At 38.5% G+C, this 20,025-nt stretch overlaps 1 protein-coding gene across 1 annotated transcript in view; it reads right to left on the reverse strand.

Moving 5' to 3' along the window:
• The window catches only part of LOC112467493 (coiled-coil domain-containing protein AGAP005037), a 96,157-nt gene that overhangs the window by 13,115 nt on the left and 63,017 nt on the right, over window positions 1-20,025 (reverse strand). Inside the window, exons 11-20 of the mRNA XM_025036140.1 lie at window positions 16,649-16,794; window positions 14,955-15,008; window positions 14,597-14,665; window positions 13,705-13,794; window positions 12,225-12,287; window positions 9,025-9,250; window positions 8,468-8,587; window positions 8,278-8,385; window positions 7,869-8,051; window positions 7,370-7,466 (exon numbers count right to left, since the gene is read on the reverse strand). Of these exons, the coding sequence (XP_024891908.1) occupies window positions 7,370-7,466; window positions 7,869-8,051; window positions 8,278-8,385; window positions 8,468-8,587; window positions 9,025-9,250; window positions 12,225-12,287; window positions 13,705-13,794; window positions 14,597-14,665; window positions 14,955-15,008; window positions 16,649-16,794 (1,156 nt within the window). The remainder of the gene's footprint in view (window positions 1-7,369; window positions 7,467-7,868; window positions 8,052-8,277; window positions 8,386-8,467; window positions 8,588-9,024; window positions 9,251-12,224; window positions 12,288-13,704; window positions 13,795-14,596; window positions 14,666-14,954; window positions 15,009-16,648; window positions 16,795-20,025) is intronic.

Here is a 20,025-nt window from a genome sequence, read left to right on the forward strand (position 1 = left end):
TCAAAGACGTATAGCACGTAGCACAGCAGAGTCTTAATGAAAGTTTGCTCGTTTTTCAAAACTGGCTAATTGTAAGTATGACACTAGCCAACACATGTCTGCGTAACTCTGTATGTGTGTATGTGTGAGGGGGTGTGTGTGTGTGTGTTTATAACTGGATAATTTTGGACAATTGGTGTGCCACATAAACGTTTTCTCGCGAGAATTTCGTACCGAGTCGCAGTACCGCGGAAGCGCCGCAGGACAAAGGCTTTTCTCCCCTTGTCATATTTGTATCGAACGCAGGCACTAGCAGAATATTCGAACGGTCTCAAGCAGAAAAGAAGTGTGAAGCTTTAGGAAATCAAGTAGAGTGCAAAATAATTTCAGAACAGCGAGAAATCGCGCGGCGTTTCTTGCGCCTCGGATGTCACGATTCTCCTTTGTGCTCCATGAAAAACGTGCAGTAGATACAAGCGGACTTGATAGATCCAAGGAGTGACATTCCTGAAGTATCGCATTTTCATGTACTCAAAAGATAAATGTCAGAACCAGAAGATATAAATTATTAGCAATTATAGAGATTTAAGCATCGATCTGTATAGGCATGTGCTTACGTAATATTAAAGATTATGAAGATTAATATTTAAGAATTAAAATTTAAATAATTTAAAGAATTATAATAAACGCTGGGGTGCGCATTTCGCATACTAAACTTTCGGATACGTTTAATTAATTGCGCGGTACTATTGTCACTGTATTGCATATCGTAATGATAATTATTATAATTATAAATACTAAAAAATGTGTGTTTAAAATCTATTCGCTACGGAATCGCGATAAAGCTTTATTCAATATTAAGCCTTACGTTGTAAACAAAGCGTATAAGAAGTAGTATAGAAATAGTTGCTGTATTAGTTGCTGTATTTTTGGTCAATATAAAATTATTAATAAATCACGATGACTGAGAAAAATACAATATAATTTTGAAAGATATCCTGCAAGAATACATTGCGATGATGCAAGCAACTTACTTCTGGTCGTTCAAAGCTGCGTATATCTATTGCACATTTTAGGTTTATTTCATTGCATTTACAAAAAAGTATTTCTCGATCCTTAAACAACCAATACAAACACGATGCCAATCAGTCGCCCGTGCGCTTTCCGATATTCCCAATGAAATATCTTGACAAAAGGAAAAGCACCTGTCGCTGTTGACACTTTTCTTCGTACAGCACAAAGTGATAGAGAACGCGAACGTAGAAAAATTGATAGTCAAGAAGTCGGACAAAAAGATTCGTCTCAGAGCAAGCATATGGTATCAAGATTGTGACTGAGAGGTAAAATGTCAAATGACTGTAGCACGTGTATGGCGATAGGAGAATTAGACTCGCTGGATTAACTCCGAAGAATTCCGCTAAACTGCTATAGATGTTCGATTTTATCATAAATCTCGAGCAGAAAAATTGAAAATTCTGCACACACACATATGCACACAACATATAATATATAATATATAAATATATACATTTTATTATTTTATTTACTCACACACGTGAGAATAAACTTCTCAATTTGTTTCCTAATTTGTATCTCTTGTCGAGACCAATATTTCACAATAGTGACGGTATCTGTTCTACAAATCTGTGTGTGTGTAGTGAAGTCTGCAAATTACGTTACACAAATTATGGGAAATTTGTATGTACAATGGTCTTGGAGCGTTACGTGAATCGTGAACTATGGGATTTACGTGACAGAGAAAAAGCTTTTACTTTCACTTTACATCCCAACAGAATGACAAAATGGATTGCAGGATCTGGCGGAATGCTCCGGAGTGCCGTGAAATAGGATAACAGTTATCGACAGTATGATGATTGTGCTGCAGACATACCGAATAAAAAAGAATATGAATATAAATATATATTCCGTGTGTTTGATATATATGTATATGCGTGTATATATAATATATATAAAAACAGTACAGAATAATAATTGTAATAATAATAACGATAATAATAATAATAATAATAGAATAATAAACGGTAATCTTTTATAATAGTAATAATAATTATAATAATTTATAAGTATGAATAAGTAAAAATTTACTCGTGACTGGTCTGTATGGCCTCCTTGAAGTTAGTACTCCACTTCCAGCCATACTAAAAAATTAATATTATTTTCACTATCTGTTAGATTGTAACATCTGTTTTCTTATTTGTCTCTTTTTTTTTTAATTTTCACTTTTTCTTTTCTAGTCTCTCTAGTTAGTACACAGAACTTTCGTGTACGAAATATAGCTTGCGATAACCCGCGTCGCTCGCGATTCTTTTGTAAAAAAAAAAAAATAAAAAAAATACAAATGCGGAGAGAAAGAGAAAGCTTCGGCAAGCGGGAAGCCTCTCTCCCGCTTCGCTTGTTATCAGAGACGAGATATATCTGCTCGTTATCAGCAAACGAACAGCCGCGTCTTGACGAATTATCTTGCGATGTCCGTAGAAAAAAAAAGATAAAAAAAGAGAGAGAGGGAAAGAAGACTCGTCGCGACGCAGATTTTCCGTCGTTATACCACAACTAACACTCATGAATGATCTGACAAAACATCGTGATCGGCGTCGTCGAAGAAGAGGATCGTAAAAGCGACCTGCGCTCTATATGCCATCGAGGCGATCTTGCGCTTTGCGCGTAAACTCTGTATATAATTCTTGTTTCTGTTTCTACAATTATTTATTTCCATATCGCTGATCAGAGAGTTACAAGAAGCGAAACGCAGAGCGCAAGATGCGAGGCTGCGAAGTCGCTTTTATGGGATAGTGAGGCAACATTCGCTATAATCTCGAAGGTAGTTAAAGCAACGCGACGTTTAGGCGAACGTTGCATTGCCACTCTTCAAGCAATCTTCGAATCGCTCTCGAAACGAGTGAATGACGATGAGAAAGAGAGAGAAAAAGAGAAAGAGAGAGAGGTAGAAAGAGAGAAAGAGAGAAAGAGTGAGTGGGAGAGAAAGAGGGGGAGAGAAAGAGAAGCTCGAGACAGCCGATCCGAGCGATTCGATTCTTCCGATACTCATGAACGATAAGCATCGACGGCTACGAATGTTTTGTCACACCATGCGCTAAATGTATAAAAGATATCTATACTATCGGGACACAGCAAACATTGAAGATATTGGTTTTGTGGGTAAGGACGGAGGGGTCCATATCACAGAGACAGAGAGAGATAGAGAAAGAGATAGAGAGAGAGAATAAAAAAAAAATGAGAGAGAGAGAGAGAGAGACAAGTTGTAGGAGAATTGCACATTTTATTTCCGCCGAATGCTTTCGTGCGATGTTGAATTGTTGGCTCGAAAAAAGACGAATCTTCGGAGAAGGGAGACAGATAAAGACGCACGAGCTCGCGAAAAAAGAGAGAGGTAGAGGGAAAAAAAAACAAAAGAGAAAGAGAGACAGAGATAGAGACAGAAAGAAAGAGAGAAAGAGAGCCATCATCGTATTCGTATACGCGGTTAATATTTTTATTTTACTCCCCGGAGGATCGTTAAAGACCTTATCGAAGAAGATGGCAAGAGAGAGTCGATAGTGTTTCACACGTGACCGAGGAGAAATGAAGATATGTTGGGCGGAGAGATGAGCGGCGTCGGCCGCTGCGAGACGTTCGCTAATGGATCTCCACATCGCAACGCGTAGCAGCGACCCTTGAAGATTGACAGTCCGTGTGCAACGCGACTGATCTTCGCGGCTCGATCGCGACAGCGAGATGCGATTGAAAGCAGATCGAGGTGGAGAATTAATTTCGACGTGGGAGAAGAAGTGATTTAACTTTGAGGAAACGCGTTTTTTTTCCAGGAAGTTAAGTGCCTTATCATCTAAATCAAAACTAGTCCCAAGATCGTTTGTACACGATAGAGCTGTCTGATAGCTGATACTTATCTGGGACAGGTGATATCTTTTAGCACCAAGGCGAATTGTGACGTGCTACTGTTACTTAAGTAGCACTAAAAATATATAGCACCGTTATATATATTTTTTTAAAGCATTACGACAGGTATTGACACTCGTGAAATCAGTTTCTAGTTACCCCGGTGCTGCCCGGTCGTCGGATTCTATTTCTCCCGAATGACCGGTGAGTTATTTCTTTGTTCATGTTAAGATATACGATAATCTCACGCGAGTGACAGATTTCTCAAGATACGTATCGTACAAGTGTACCGTTGTACGACGTATGCAAAAAGGCAAAGGCGATCTTTTGGTTTTTAATGAGAAGGTTTACATCAGATTTCGTATTGTCAACGATGGTGATGCGGAATAAGCGAGCGGTAGCCGAGGAACAAGGTAAATGGAGCTGCGGGTCTGTCTCTAATTGGACGATCGAAGACAGCGGAAGGCTTTTGCAGCACTTGACAATAATCCACTTTAAAATTTTTCAAATTGTATAGAAAAATGTGTAATTTTTTGAAGTTGCATTTGATTGGAAGAAAATTCAATTTTTTATTGTCGCGTTTATCGATTTTGAAGGAGCACGATAATAACAGGACCCGACAAAATTTTGCAACTGTTATATATTTTATTTGCCATGCTATCTATGGGGGCAGATTGTACAATCTGATTGCAAGTAGGCATTTCGTCAGTGATATTATTTGAAATCAAAGTTAGAATTTAGTTTCACGATATCATGATATCAACGTAGCAGCACATTGGAAACATAAGCGTTGCAAAACTTTGAGATGTGTTAACAATATGGCTATTCATATTGTTGAATAACAATTAATGAATTTCTCGTTATTAATTTCGCGTAGCTCACGTGTGCCAACTTCTCGTCGTAAATATATTTCCGCCGATTCGATAGTTTGTCTGTCTGACTATGCCGTCATTGTTCTACTTATGGCTTTAAAACTGCAGATAAAATGTTACTTTAAATTAATCCTATATCTTCATTCGCAAATGTAACGCAACTGAGTTTCAGTTTATTAATGTTAATTATTTAGAAATATATATTTTCAATACGCTGCTTCTTGAACAATGTAATCGACTGGTGTAATTGAGCAAATTCAAGTTCAACAATATTAAAAATTGACGGAAATGTACATCTCGAGTAAAATTAAACTGTAAATTCAATCATTTATAGTTTATCGATAATTTTATTACTGGCGATAGCAGAGTTTATGCGTGTTAAAATTTCATCGCCCGGCATTTTGATGGAAATAATACGTTAGGACGATCCATATATCTAGAATTATTGCACATGCGATGACACACGTCCAAAATTCAATTAATAATCAGGCACAGTCAGACGGACGTTGTGTATATACATAATGATGCCTACTTTCGACGGTCTCGCGCATCGCAGCGATTTATGTATGTGTATCAATGACATTTGATCGGCGCGTCACAAAAGTTGTGCGCGTTAGAACAAACATTATTGTACGGTATATATACAATATGACGCATATGACGTATACGGCGTATGCATGTATGTATATACGTTGAAAGAGAGGCGAGTATTTTACGTATTGTGATTATAGACATATTTATATATTATGTACCAGAACAAAACTCTATATCACTCGTTACATGCGCTTGTTAGCATAATGAGGATACGGGGTAAGCAGTGGTCGGATAGTACACGTCTCTTTGCAAAATACCATACCGGCTTACTTATGTGGGACAAGAAAGATCTACGAAGCGTGGAGAGTGGTCTCATCGACGCTCTACTTTGTTGACAGGTAGCAGATTGTAAATATTGCCGCCGTGTGAGACAGTGTTCGGTGAGACGAGTTCGCAGAGGTGAATAAGAAGCTGCGATGGGCACAATCAGGGTGTTCCGTAATCTTTTTGCAAGTTTCGAACTCTCATTGAACACGTTTACGCGTTTTCTTATATTATGCTTTGTGTAAAAAAAATAGTAAGCAAAAATTTTTCAATATATTGAAATCGAAGAATTAGCTTATTGCAATCGTTTCTCACTTTTTTTACATAATTAGATGATAAATTATTATCGCATATTTTATGTGGAAATTTAGTAATATAAAATGTGAAAGTTCCAGAAGAAATGCCTCATTTTCCAAGAGAGACTTTTTAAAAAGATTTGAAATTAAATTTGGTATAACACAAATGCGCGTATACGCGCATCATATACTAAAAGTTAACGTTTCATATACATATGAATATGGATTAGATAAAGTAAGAACTTTTGCGATCAATAATATTATATAGAATGTTCTGTTGAAGATATAACGAAACAATGATGATACCTCGTGACAATTGAAGTTTATTTTATCTTTGCGAGAACGCCAAAGCGTTATTTGTCAAACTATAACGGTTTAAAATAATTAAATCTTATAAAGAATAAAAATTCTGTAAAAAATAAAGAATAAAAAATCTCAAGCTATACACGTACCAATATGCTCGTGCTTGAATCGTTCATTTTTTAATGGCATATAATTCGAAAACTATTAGAATAATTTTTCTAAGAAAAACGGAAGGAAATAAATGAGTTACGCCTGGTTTACTCATTTTTCAGGCATACTTAATAATGTTATACTAATTGCTAACTATACTCGTTCGATATTGTGGCAAATATGATGCATTCCTTCTGGAACACGTCGCGCCCATAATTAGAGTAGTTAAATCCGACGTGCCCATCTCCTAACGAAAGCCAATATTTCGATCATCACACGTATCAGAGTGTGCGTGTGCCGTGCCACTCGCGACAAAGTGTGCCGTGCCACACGACATAATGTGCACGCAACGAGAAGGAGGGATTGTATGCACGTAGGAAACTTATAGGATCTCTCATTTTCCGCATTCGATCGCGTTGGAAGGCGCGACCCTCTCGAACGTTTTTCGTGGCAGGATCAGCCTCTAAATGAAATCCGCGTCGTCCCGCGACGAATCGTATCTCGATTACGCGCACTCTCTACGGAAAAGGATCCTCGCAGCCAGGACGACGACATGAGAAACGTTCTCTCGTCCGAGACCGTCCCCGAGACTCTAATCGAGAATTAGCGATTCGCGGATTCCCGCGACGAACCCCCATCTTCCCGCGATGTTTTCCCGATTCTTCTTTTTCTTCTTCCTCGAGGGAGAGGAGGCCGGGATGGAAGAACATGGATATGGATGTTCAAGCGTGACACGAGGATTGATCGAGGAGAACTCGAGGGGATATTTCATGCAACGGGTGGCGCAGTACTTTCCGGTATCGGGGAAAGGTGCGTTTTACGGGGATCGCGACGGCGAAGAAAAAACTGGAGCGGAAAATCGGTGGGAGGATTAGGTCTCGATAGAAGGTAGAGATAGATAGATAGAGAGATAGAGAGAGATAGAGAGATAGAGAGAGATAGAGAAGAGAGCGAGCGAGCGAGCGAGCGAGCGAGCGGGGCCAATGGAGCGGTTACCTTAGAATGCTGTGCCGTCGTCGGTGTTATAGGCGGCGTGTCCTCGGCGTCTACGCTTGCTGCGTTTGGTAATCGCTGCTCTTGCACCGACGCCAAGCTAAGCCGGGAACAGAAACCGAGTTTCATCAGTAGAGAAGAAAATCTGGCGTTATGGATTCTAATTTATTTATTTTTCAGAATCTGTTATACCTATATCGATTGCTAGTCGCAGGAAGAACGTACATTGAAATCTTGGGACTGGCTAAAGAACTATCGTTAAGAGATTTAATTAGAATTTAAAGTAGATATGCGCACTTCAAAGTTTGTTGAATTGATTTCAGGAAATTTAAAACCAGCTTTTGATAAGATATACCTGTTCTTCATTTTGATAAGCTTTTACTGTTGTAAACGAAACGTAAGAATTTTTGATCGCGCTTGCAAACGCGATCGAAAAACTCGGCAGTCTTGTCGAGCTGGAATTAGCGCCATGATACCATTCCAATAAAATAAAAAGCCGTACCGTTTGAGCGTCACGAGGGTGCCGGTGAGTTTCTTGCAACGCCTCAACGCGGACTCCAGTCGTTCGGGTTCTTCCTTCAGGAACTTCTCCTCGCGCACCACTTTTTCCATCTCGGAGCTCAGCAGGCCCTTCATACCCTCTTGCAAACTCGGGAACCGTACTTTCAGATCGGCCACAGTTTTGCTGGAAAGCAAAATGATTCCGCAAAATTATATCCTGTATATCTGCGCCGTCGTATTTAGCGCTAAATATTGCCGGTTCTTTCTTCCGAATTTTCTCATCACCGACAGAGAGAGGAGACGTTCACGTATCATTTGTAAAATTCTACCCATGCATTTAGCGTCAACGTTACGCGACGGCAATGATGACGCTCTCTGCTCAAGTGGGATCGAACGCGCGCGTGGCTTACCTGGATTTACTCAATATCAAAGCCATGTTCTCCACATCCGACATATTGACACGCGTCTTTCTATTGATCACGTTACCGCGAAGCTCCTCCACGGTGCTCTCGAGCTCGCTGAAATTCGCAAACGTTTCGTTAACGTTTCTTTGTGCGGCGTGTCTTTTAGCGTCGTCTCTAAAGAATCGGCGACACTCACGTGAGATCTTTTTCCAGCCTTATCATTTCTTGCTTGTAGAGATCTTCCTCGCGGCTCAGTCGAATCTTCTCCGTGTCCCCGGCCGTCCAAGCTGCGTCCCCTCCCGATAGTAGCATGGCCCTGAAACAATAATCGTTTGAAGTCATCGAGCCCGCAGTATTTCCTTTATTAAAACACACATTGTGTGTTTTAATTTCGTTTTAATACGAAAGCGTGTTTTAATTTCATTATATATTACATCAAAATTATTAAAGCGCAAATATGCATTTGTAATATTTGTATTATTAAATATTATCGTAATATTTGTATAAAGCTGTATTTACGTCAAACATTTCTTTATTTATTCATATCTTTTTGTAATACAATGTTTATCTGCAATATTGGTTATTAAATACTGCAGTAATTATATGGAAAAATACTGCATGTTAGACTATTTACTTTATCTCATCTCTTATATCCTTGAACCAGAAGTTCTTGGACTTACATGAATCCTGCTGTTTACATTTGCAATTATAATCATTCATTCGATCGATTGCAAGTCATATATGCGTTTATACCTAATCGTGATGAATGTGTCCTTAATGGTCTCGCGCACCGTGTGGGCCTGGGCCTGCGACATGCGCCTCAAATTTCTCACTTCTTGCCTGAGGTCCTTCGCCTTCTTCTGCAAACCCCTCAGCTGGTTGTACATCTCCGGCGTGAGCGCCAGGTCCCTGTACACGTACTGACCGGCCACCAACGCGGCCGGTTTCGGCGGTGGTGTCGGCTTGTGCCTGTCTCTCTCTGAAATCGTTCGTTCGACGCGTAAGAATAAGTGTCTACCGCATGATCACCCGCGTATTGCGCGAACACTTAAAGGATTTAAGCTCGCACGGCCGCCGCTCTTTCTCCCGTGCGAAAGGAAGCTTCGAATTCCGAGTGGCGAACGACCGGAACCAGACCGTTTGCCTACGAGTACTAGTTGAGAACCCTTTCGCGAATAACGCAGAGAACATTCAAAAGAATAATTAAATTATTAAATAAATATTGAATAATTATAAATGAAGTGAATCATCGTACAGTTTATTTCATTTAATTTCTAGCTTCCAAATGTGATTAATTGTAAAAATATTAATCGGGACGACAGAATTTGTCTTTCCTACGATTTCTCTTGGCCCGGGGGAGCCATCCCGCATTTTACCATGCAGAGTTTGCGAAGGGCGAAACGGCTCTGTCGCTGATTGCCGTCTATGGCAAATAAACGATTCGTCGTCGGCGTTTCGAGTGCACGGCCGGTTCCTCAATCAGCTGATTAAATTTGACGTTCGCCACTCGTTGGCGTCGTTGATCGACGCCTCGTCATAACGGGCTTCGCACGATAGAAGAGCGGGGCCCCGGTAATGAGAGGACAGGAACGGTTAAACGGGTCGGCGACACAACACAATTTTACTGTCACGTTTATTGCCGCGGTTTTATTGGACAGATAACGAAATGCACGACAGCGGAAGAAGGAGACAACGGATGACCTAACTGGCGGATCGAAAGTGTCCGCTGGTATTTCCAAGCGGAAGGACCGTATGTGTGTGTGTGTGTGCGTGTTTGCATATGCGTGTGATATATACCCTTCGTGGCGTATCTCGCTGTGTGTGCATTGCGTTCCTCTACAATAACATAATTATCTCCACGGGGGTGTCGCTCTCGCTGATCGCAATGATATTTCCATCGGCGATTAGGTCGCGAAACGCGCGCGATCGAAAATCAATTTCCTCAATGCGCTCGCGATGTGTGCAAGCGTTTTAATCAAATTTCCCAATATTACCCGACAAACATAAAACAGGTGCATACCGGTTTCTGTGAAAATGATAAAATTACAGCACGGATACCTTTTTTATTTGTTAACAACTAGCGATAAGTATTCTTTTATAAATAAAATAAATTGCGATAATACACCGTCAACTTTTAAATATTTGTAAAGTAAGGTAGAAGCCTTCACGTGACATTTTACTGCAAAAACACGCTTTGGGTGTTTTTGCCAAACGGTGCGCAAAAGGAACGAAGTATTTAATAATCTTCGTCAACTGCTGCGGTCACCAGGTGCACCTGCTTCATGCAAGATCGAGAAAAGAAAATTCGCGCGCGTGATTTTACATCTGACAATCCGTGAGACAATCCCAAATGACCCGATCCCATGATAAGCGACGTTGCGCGTCCCCGCGGGCAAATAAAAGTACGACAAGATGAATAAAGGATGAATTTACGAGCAGGGCTCGGCAGGATGGAAGGGGGTGGACTGATAAGACGGATGTATTGTGATGTTTCCGAGTGATCGGCGGCGGCAGATATGCAGCCGTGACATATCGCTCGGCCTGGAGAACAGAGAAAGGGAGAGAGAGAGAGAGAGATAGAGAGAAAGAAAGGAACGAGACGCGCGCGGCACGCGAGCGTCGAGCGCGACGCGAAGAAATGCATTTGTCGCGAGTGTCCTGTAAAATAATACGAAGGTACGAATTGCCTCCTGTCCCGCGCACGGACGCCCACGCGGCCGCGAAGCGTTCGTCAACGCGATGATATATGAAGGGCACATAGAAAAGGGCATAGTCGCGCATCCTCGACATGGTCGGGCGATATGTGGCTCCGAAGTAACGCTTCGAAATGGGAGAGACATGTGAATTTCTCATCCGAATGTAAGGCGCGGATAATCTCGAAGAGAGAGAGAAACTGGAGAGAATCCCGTTCTCGGAGAGAGAGAGAGAGAGAGTAAATAAGTTACTGCTTCAGAGTTACTGAATGTGATTGATATGAAATGCGAAATGTTTTTCAAAGTAACTTCTAACGGGGCTTCACGATGTGTTCCCGATGAGTTTCACATGAAAACATACGGACCAGTTTGTTTGTACGTACGTGGCTTGATTTACTTTTAGTTTATTTTTTCGCTCTCGCCTGGAACCAGCAGGTTGACTTTCCTCGCATATGACACACTTTGAAAATCGATTTACATGGAAATGAACATATTAATTCGTTTAAAAATCCAGCAACGTCGACGTGCAGTAGCGCGCTCGTCTCAGTCTTTTACCGAGAGGTGGACTTACAATTTTCCGGTGCCCTCCATACAGTGTCGTCCCAGGAGGCGAGGAACGAAAATGAAAATAAAAGAGGAAGAGAAAGAGCTCGTAACGACGGAACGGCGGAAACAGATTGTATCAAAGATTTGGAACGAACGCCCATTATGTGAACAACATATAAATATATGATAGACACAGCGTGACACATAGGGAAGAAGCATAGACACTTAGGACTGGAACTATTCGGATAATGCAATATATCTGATTATTTCGAGATTATCGCAATCATTGAATAAATAATAAATCATCTGGAATATTTAAATATCTACGAGAGCATTCAGTCTGATCTCAACATGGAACTTTTCGACGGAATATCGAACGATTTGAATCTTCGTTAGAATAACGATCTAATTTTAGAAATGTACCTAAATATCGCTTAATATTAAAAAAAGTATTAATAGGGTTGAATATAGCAAGTTTAATAGAAAAAATATTAACAGAAAGATACTTATTACTGAGAAGATAATATTTCAAGAGAAATATTTTTGGTGAATTTATTAGTAATATGACTTTTCATATTACTGCACGTCAATTTTAAGTAACATGACTTTTGTTTAAGTTTCGTTCATGTTGATAAAGATATTGGGATTTCTCTTAAATATGTAAAAAAATTGCCGAATAGTTCCACCCCTAACAGAAAGACGGGGAAGTTTTACCTTGCGACGACATCCTCGGCAACGTGGAGGATTTGATTGCCGGTTTCGTAGGTTTTGTGTCCGCTAGTCGTGGTAGGCATTGCACAATCGAATACGAGAAGGCGTTAGAGATTATTGCGTTAGTATCCGCGTCAGAATCGTTTTTCTTTCAATAAATATAGTTTTACTTGTGTGCGAAACCCTCTTACGATTAAATCGCTCTTATGACTATAATATTGCACTCACTGAATACGATTTTTCGTTACTGGGTAATTGCAGGAAGTGGCAAAAACGAATCATCGTATTTTATGTGTAAAATACCTTTTTATAATTATTATCAGTCATAATCAAGAGCAGTTGGCGCAATATCAGAAGACTACAAGTCGTGGGGCGAAATAATGACACAAGAAATTAAAGTTCATCATATTCCAATCTTTATATATAATATAAATATATTAGAATTTAGATAAATGTTTGCTTTTTCTTCTTGTGAAATCGAAAGAATTGAACATTAGGGAGGTGTTATTAATTCTTCTGTTATTTTTCTCAAAATGGAAAAATTATTACATTGTTTCGCTCAACGAAATTGTAGGGATAGAAAAAAGTGAAAATATACGTATATTTAATATCTCATCGCAAATCATCGTAATCGTCGCAATAATTGTTATAAAAATCTCCTTTGCGTTATTTCTAAAAAATACTGTTAGCGTTCGAAGATCGATATTGGAAAAGACACAAGAAAATATGTTGCAGATTCATCGCTGTGTTTAGCGTTGTTAATTACGAATCTTTTATGTAACTGTGTATAAAAAAAAGGATTACTAAACGCGACCGAGCCATTATTCGCGTTAATCGATCGAATTGAAGTCGAGCATGAATCACACGAAAACTACACAAGATTTTGAAAGTAAGAATACAGATTATAGGTCTTCACTACTTGTGGCAATCTTCAATCGAACTTCAATCGAAATCAAACACTCTTCAATATTATCCCGTGACGCAAAATTGCATCCAATTCCTGCTCGTTGCAAAACAGCCAATCACGACCCAAAGTCTCGTTGTACAGTTCTTAAATTGCTACCCGAGTTTCTGTTACTTCGGCAAGAAAAGATCGATGTTGTCATCGCGCGCGACAAATTTCAATTGTAATTGGATCTCCAATATTTGCAACGCAAAAGGGAGAAAGGGTTTCATTTATTCTATTATATTCCAGTAGAACCTGGAGGATTAAAAGAATAGAAACTTCAAATATTAGGACTTTAAAATTTATCGCGTGTATATCTGGCGATTGTTGCGAAACGAGAATTCTCTCTTGCGAATTGTTTTGCGATCTGAGGCACGCTACAACGTTAGCGTTTAGACGAACGTCTACCACTTCCTCAACAAAAATGATCCGACAATGGTGGATTTGGATATTCTGGCCTTTACAGCGTGCTTAGCATACATTTTGCAAGTTTGTTTCTTTTTTCTTTTCTTTTACGTGACGTGCATTAGCCGTTACCTGCATGTTGCGGGGAATGTTGTTTGGGAGAGTTCATGTCTGGTGGCTCGTCACTGAAGGACACTGACTTTTCAAACGACACCGACTTGTCTGCAATAGATGTTGATCAGCATATTTTCGCGTATGTGTATGTGCGTGAGAAGCGTAAGAAGCGTGTACGTGTGAAAGTGCAGCATTCGGCCGGAGCGGACCTCGGCAATGGGGGATGAAACCAGCGCGGGCTTTCGGAATATGTACCTTTCTCGTTCGATTGAGAGAGTTACTTGCCATAAAATACTAATTAAGTTAAAAGCGCAACTTCGCATTCTCCTTCAGTTTGCTTGAATCGATTTTCTTTATCTAAACTAATTTACGAGTACTTTAATTAATGCAATTCTGACGTTTCGCGATCTCCATTTCTGAGAAGCTCTCCGAGCAGCTGCTCTCGCGAATCATCCCTAAAGCCTGATATGCTGAGTAAAACGATCATGAAAGTGTCGAGAGACGTTTCGGCGCGTGCACCATGCAAACGAACATCGTGGATGATTGCAAAAGAACATAATGCGTTATAAATTGGACAACGGTATTCTTTTTGTAAGAGTTTTAACTCACGAGAAAACGAAATCAACAAAACGATCGCGCGATTTGGATATAGACAAACATAATGCAAAATGTTAGAAAAAGAGGACAATCACGGATGAGCAGATTAAACGAAAAATGTTGACGCTGTCGAAATTTGTTGGTGAAATGTCCACCAAATCAAGATCGCACGAGCAAGAAGATGAAACAAGGTACGATTATGTTATATGAGAAGGACGTGCAACGACGACAACGCAAAAGATATAGGAGGCGACAATGCAGCGAGCATTCGCAAAAGTGCATATATAAAAGAAACATATATATTGAAGCGCACCTTTGCCTAATTTTGGCGGTTTAACGTCAGTCCTTAAGTACGAGTCATCTGTAACGGCAGGTTGAGACACTTGAATTTTAAAGGACACGCGTTTTATTAACAGCAATAAAAGTAGAGACAACGTTAAATATATATATGATATATAAATATGTATAGAAAAATATATATGTAAAAGTAGATAAAAATTGTAATATATCTGCATATTATATATATATATATTTATATATAAAATAAACGTATATGTAAATATAAATATATATATATATATATATATATATATATATATATATATATATAAGTAGCGGTTATACAGTGATTCAGAGGTGAATAGAAAGATAGAAGAAGATGAGAGACACACCTGGCAGTGAGGCAGAGCTGGAGCTAGAGTGTTTGTCGAACTCGTCCCCGGCGCCTGGTGTGTGCGTTAGTTCAGAATAACAAAGCAGTTGTACAGCAGGGTTTCAGGAGAGTTCAGTCCGTGAGACTACATCGCTACGGGCAACTATATGCCGTCGAATTCAACTAGATTCAATGCTCGCGGAAGCGGCTTCCCGAGCTTGTTACGCGAAAATATTTGCTATAATGTGCGTATTTAAGCTCGAAACAAAGCTCGCTGACAAAATTAATCACGTTCACGATCGCGTCTCGTTCAATCGGCAAAATTGTTTGACAAAATTCCGACGTGCTTGTTAATTCGAGATTATTTCTCGCAGGATTCTCTGTACGTTTCCGTCCAAAAAATTGGAGAAGCAACGTTAACTCTAAAAATTTTTATCGAGAGGATTTGCATGAAACTACTATATTTTATTTTATTTAATAAGTTATTTGCAAAAAAATTGTATCATGAATGTTATTCATTTCGTTACTTTTTGCAAGAGCGGTTTTTTGTTTTATATTTATTCTAATAAAGTTACAGTGTTACGCAGTGATATTACACACATCGCGTGTATTGAAAATATTGCTAAATAATTCGAATATTCTCTAGCGTTAATTTAATTTGTTTTCGAAACATGCTGGGTATAAATAATGGCATATTGTTACTGGCGCGTAGCTCACGGCATAAATTCTTCCAATATATATGTATATCTGCATGTATGTACGCAACACATATGTATACGTATGCACGTTCGTATCTAAAGTTGTGTCGTTTCAGCGAATCTCAACTTATCTAGAAGGCGACCACGACGTTTATCACGAATCATAAACCGCGAAAACAAAATGACACGAACGTCAAACACTCTTTCTTATTTTTTATATAAATATTGGATATTTCTAATATTCTGTATTTATTTCTAGCTCTATTTTCTGTTTCGTTTTTATTTCTATACGGTTCTAATAGTACGAGAGAATTCGTTTTCTTTCCTCAAAATTATATTCTTGATACTTTTCATCTACAATTGGTTATATTATATTATGAAAGTTAGCGGTGTGTGTTGGCAAACAAATCGCCGTAGCCGCCTTTTCTCAATATCTAGCTATCGACTATTGATTCCGACGCATTTGCGCCGTGATAATGTTACTAAGAACCGTGGATTACGAGATGTCAGAGTGGTCGAAAGTTGATGAAGATGAATAGATGAACAGGCACAGATGAAACGAACAAGATGAATGTTAGTAGAGACTATTTTATGTGAGGTGTCTAGCAGTCTCGTATGCTTCTTAGCTGAAACTATCTTAGTGAATTAAGTGAATACGTTCTAAAACTTTTTTGTAAAATAAGCACTGAAACGGGGATAAATGAAGTGGCATCGCTAAACAGCTAAATCGATCGTCTTTTATTCCGGACAAAGATTTCCCAAGATTGCTATAACGGCATTTTTATAACGCGGCTCGTCCCAGAAGTAACGAAAACAATTATAATTTGCAATTTTATATCAAAATAAAAAAAAAAGTTAAATAATTCTCGCTGCGTTTGAGACGATCCTGTCTTCTTAGAGCGATACGTTATCGAAAACCGTGGTAAAACGACGGTTTATCGTGAAAGCGAAATCGAAGATACGGAAAAAAAAACCTAGAGAGGAAACGAAATCGCGAGTTTTACGGGACACGTACCTGCTGCTCTCGCGTAAGGATCACGTCCCGGTGGGACCTGCAAGTACTCTCGCGGCGAAGGACTGGTGTGCGGCGCGTGTGTCAGTGCTTTCTGCACGAGCCCGGTCAGATTGGCCAGTTGTCTTTCCATGTGCTCCACCCTTATCCTGCGACAGATAATTCTCAGTCAGGAACGACGCGGTTAACGCTTATCCGTCGCTCTAAAAGAAAAATAAAAGATGGGACAGCTCCGAAAATTTACACGCTAGGCGTTCGGCGAACACGAGACGCTTGGATGCTGCAAGAATCATGGTTGCTTTAAACAGACATTACGTTATCTGTTCAGACAGTTTCATGCGCTAAACGACAAGTAATCCATCAGATACAGAACAAAAGAAATCCTTTTACCATACTATAGACGTTACTCGGTCAATTAGAGATAAAATGGCATGTTCGATAAAACGAAAAATTGTTAACAATTGTAAAAATATTAGATTTGATTTTCTTCTAATTTTTTAAGTTCTTATCTGCTTCGACTCGTCTCAATTTGCACAAGTGTGACGTTTCCTTGAATAGACAGCAGATAAACAATTTATAAAATAACTCGATTTCTATTAGTTCCGTTATCAAATGAGATTTTATCTTAAACCACATTATTCATAATGTTATCGTGCTAATAATGAAGATGATAATGATAAGCTGAATGTCGTACAAAACATGATAAGGCGACGATGTAGCTGATCAATGTTAGAGAAAAAGCAAAATGACGATATCGATGAATGGAGGACACTCTTTAATAAAAAATCTATCTTTTATTTTGCTGAGCGAATACTTATCATTATAATCTAACATTTTGGCATTCGATCTATTGTAAGAGATCGAGAGACTTTACACGTCACAACATACTAACAATAAAAACTGATAGAGACTCTACGTATATCCGTTTTCACCTGAAGGACATGAAATTTGCTTGCGGCGAGAGAGATCCTCTCTTCACGTACAAGCGATACATGGGAATCTTCACTTCTGAATATATACTTCCTGTCAGTGAAAACGGATATGAGTTATATATGTATAACACGATGCTAATCACGTGCATCTATCGCTTCGCATGACAAGTGACAGCAGTGCCCAATCTACGTCACGTGTGACAGTACATAAAATGATATACAGGGTGACATATGTGACACGCGGCGGATCGAGGCTACGTGATCCTCATGGCGAACAGTTTCGTGTTAATACAACTTTTGTAAAAGTCGTGCGAGGGTAAAGTGAGTTTGGGCGATCGACAAGTATCCGATTCAGTTGCCCAATATATACTTCTCGCTCCGCGGGGTAGCGTCAATTCTCTGTCTAGAAAGTTTTTATACGAGAACCGAATGCTCGACAGCTTCCGAGCTTATCTACGTGGCTAACGACAGATGTGGATTTTTAAGCGAGAATTATGTAATGTTTTTAAGATCGGGTAAGTTTCGTTATCGATGCGTTTTGCAGGAAGAAATATATCTTCCGTTGAAATTGGATGAAGTTATCAAAGAGTGCGAGTTTCTTATATAAAATTATCTCTCTCTTTATGCAAAAGCAAAATAAAGTAACATTGGGACACTACGTAATATTAATAATTATAATAAAACATAATATTACTATTTATAGTGATTTCTACGTGGATTACTGTGGAAAGTGCAGAAATAGGAGACAAATAGTTGATTGTCGTGTCAGCTTCATCGTAGCGGAGTGAATGTTGCAGAGAATTTCGTGAACCGTCTGTTATGCTATTCATTAAATTTACTCCGAGGCACGTTAATAAATTTATAACACGTGATTGTGTGTATTCGATTTTTTTCCCGTGTTTTTTTTTTTACGTGCAAAACACCCTGTATATGCCCAATGCATTCTCGTCTACGATCGCTAGTCGGCATGCTGCATTCCACCGAGTTGCAAGTTATACTTCTATACGTATCATATTTATTCTTCGAATCACATTAATTATGGCATATTTACACATATAATACACACACACACACATACACACATCTTGTTTTTTGAGCAACAGAGAGCGTAATTATTATAATTAGGTACTTTGCAAATAGTGTATGTAGAGCATCCCGGAAACTGACGTACAGTGTATAACATGCATTAACAATCATATCCATTTTGTCGTTAGTTTCTTTGCGTAATTAAAAGTCAAGTAAAATTTCGATCGGGAGATTTATACTGAGATTATATTGAAAAAGTACTTGTCTGTAGTACTTCTATTAATTTATATTTTCATATAGAATTCTGATTAAATTAATAACTTTAAATATTAAATAACCTTCTAATTAAAGTAGAATTTAATTCAAAAAATGAATTAAAGATTAATTAAAAAGGTAATTTATATTTCTATATTATCTGTGACACGCGTATACACTGTATATGTATGCAACCTATCGTTTGTGCAGTACCGTATAAAACTTGAATTTCGCATAAAAGAAGAAATTTGTCCGTTTTTGTTGTTTTTAATATTATTATTACCATTTTTTTTTTAGAATAAAATAATTTTTAATATAAAAAAATTTGAAAAAATAGAATCATTTTTGTGGTAAATACGGTCGAAACTTTCGTACAAAAAATAATATAAATTTTTAATATTTAATTAAGTATTAATTTAAAAAATATAACTTATTTTTACATCAATCAAATAATGAATTAATTTCAAAGTTCAATATTATGTCATTTATAATTTATACAAATATTTGGCCTAATTATGACGATGTAATTAATATAATTAAAGTAATAATATAACTTCGCTTCCGCACCTTTCAAGTACATATTCATTAGAACCGTGCCACTGATCGATCAAACTTTGCCTCGCGCAAGAGATGTAATCCGACGAAATTGGCAATGACATATCTTTCTTTCTCTCTCTTTCTCTCTCTCTGTCTTTCTCTCTCATGATCACTCAATTAAGATATCCGACGTACTCTACAACATGCACTTGCAGACGATTCGTTAAGGACAGAGCTCTTGCTTCGCGTGACGAAGGGAGTAGTAGCGTGTTAAAAAGGGAACACGTAGTTCTCGGTAAAGAGAGACTCGTAATAAAGTTCCTATAAATTCCTGAACTCGGTAGAAAAACAATAAACGTTTTACGGGCAAAAATCATTAGCGTTCAGATCAATCAAACCGATATTTCACGAATGCGAATGTTACATTTGTATAATGATCGGGTTAATTCCGGAATGACAAATTTCCCAGTTCGATAGACGATTCTTTTTCCGAGATTCCAAAAGTTCCTCATTAAAACAGCTTATTTTGATCAAATGAAACCCATTGAATGATAAAACGCGAAATATCAGTGTAAAATTTGCAAATGCTTTTTATTAGACAGAAATAATGGAAACGTATGAAGAAATAAA

The sequence above is a fragment of the Temnothorax curvispinosus genome, unplaced genomic scaffold (assembly GCF_003070985.1).
Source record: "Temnothorax curvispinosus isolate PA1 unplaced genomic scaffold, ASM307098v1 QBEX01017430.1, whole genome shotgun sequence".
Taxonomy (NCBI): Eukaryota; Metazoa; Arthropoda; class Insecta; order Hymenoptera; family Formicidae; genus Temnothorax; species Temnothorax curvispinosus.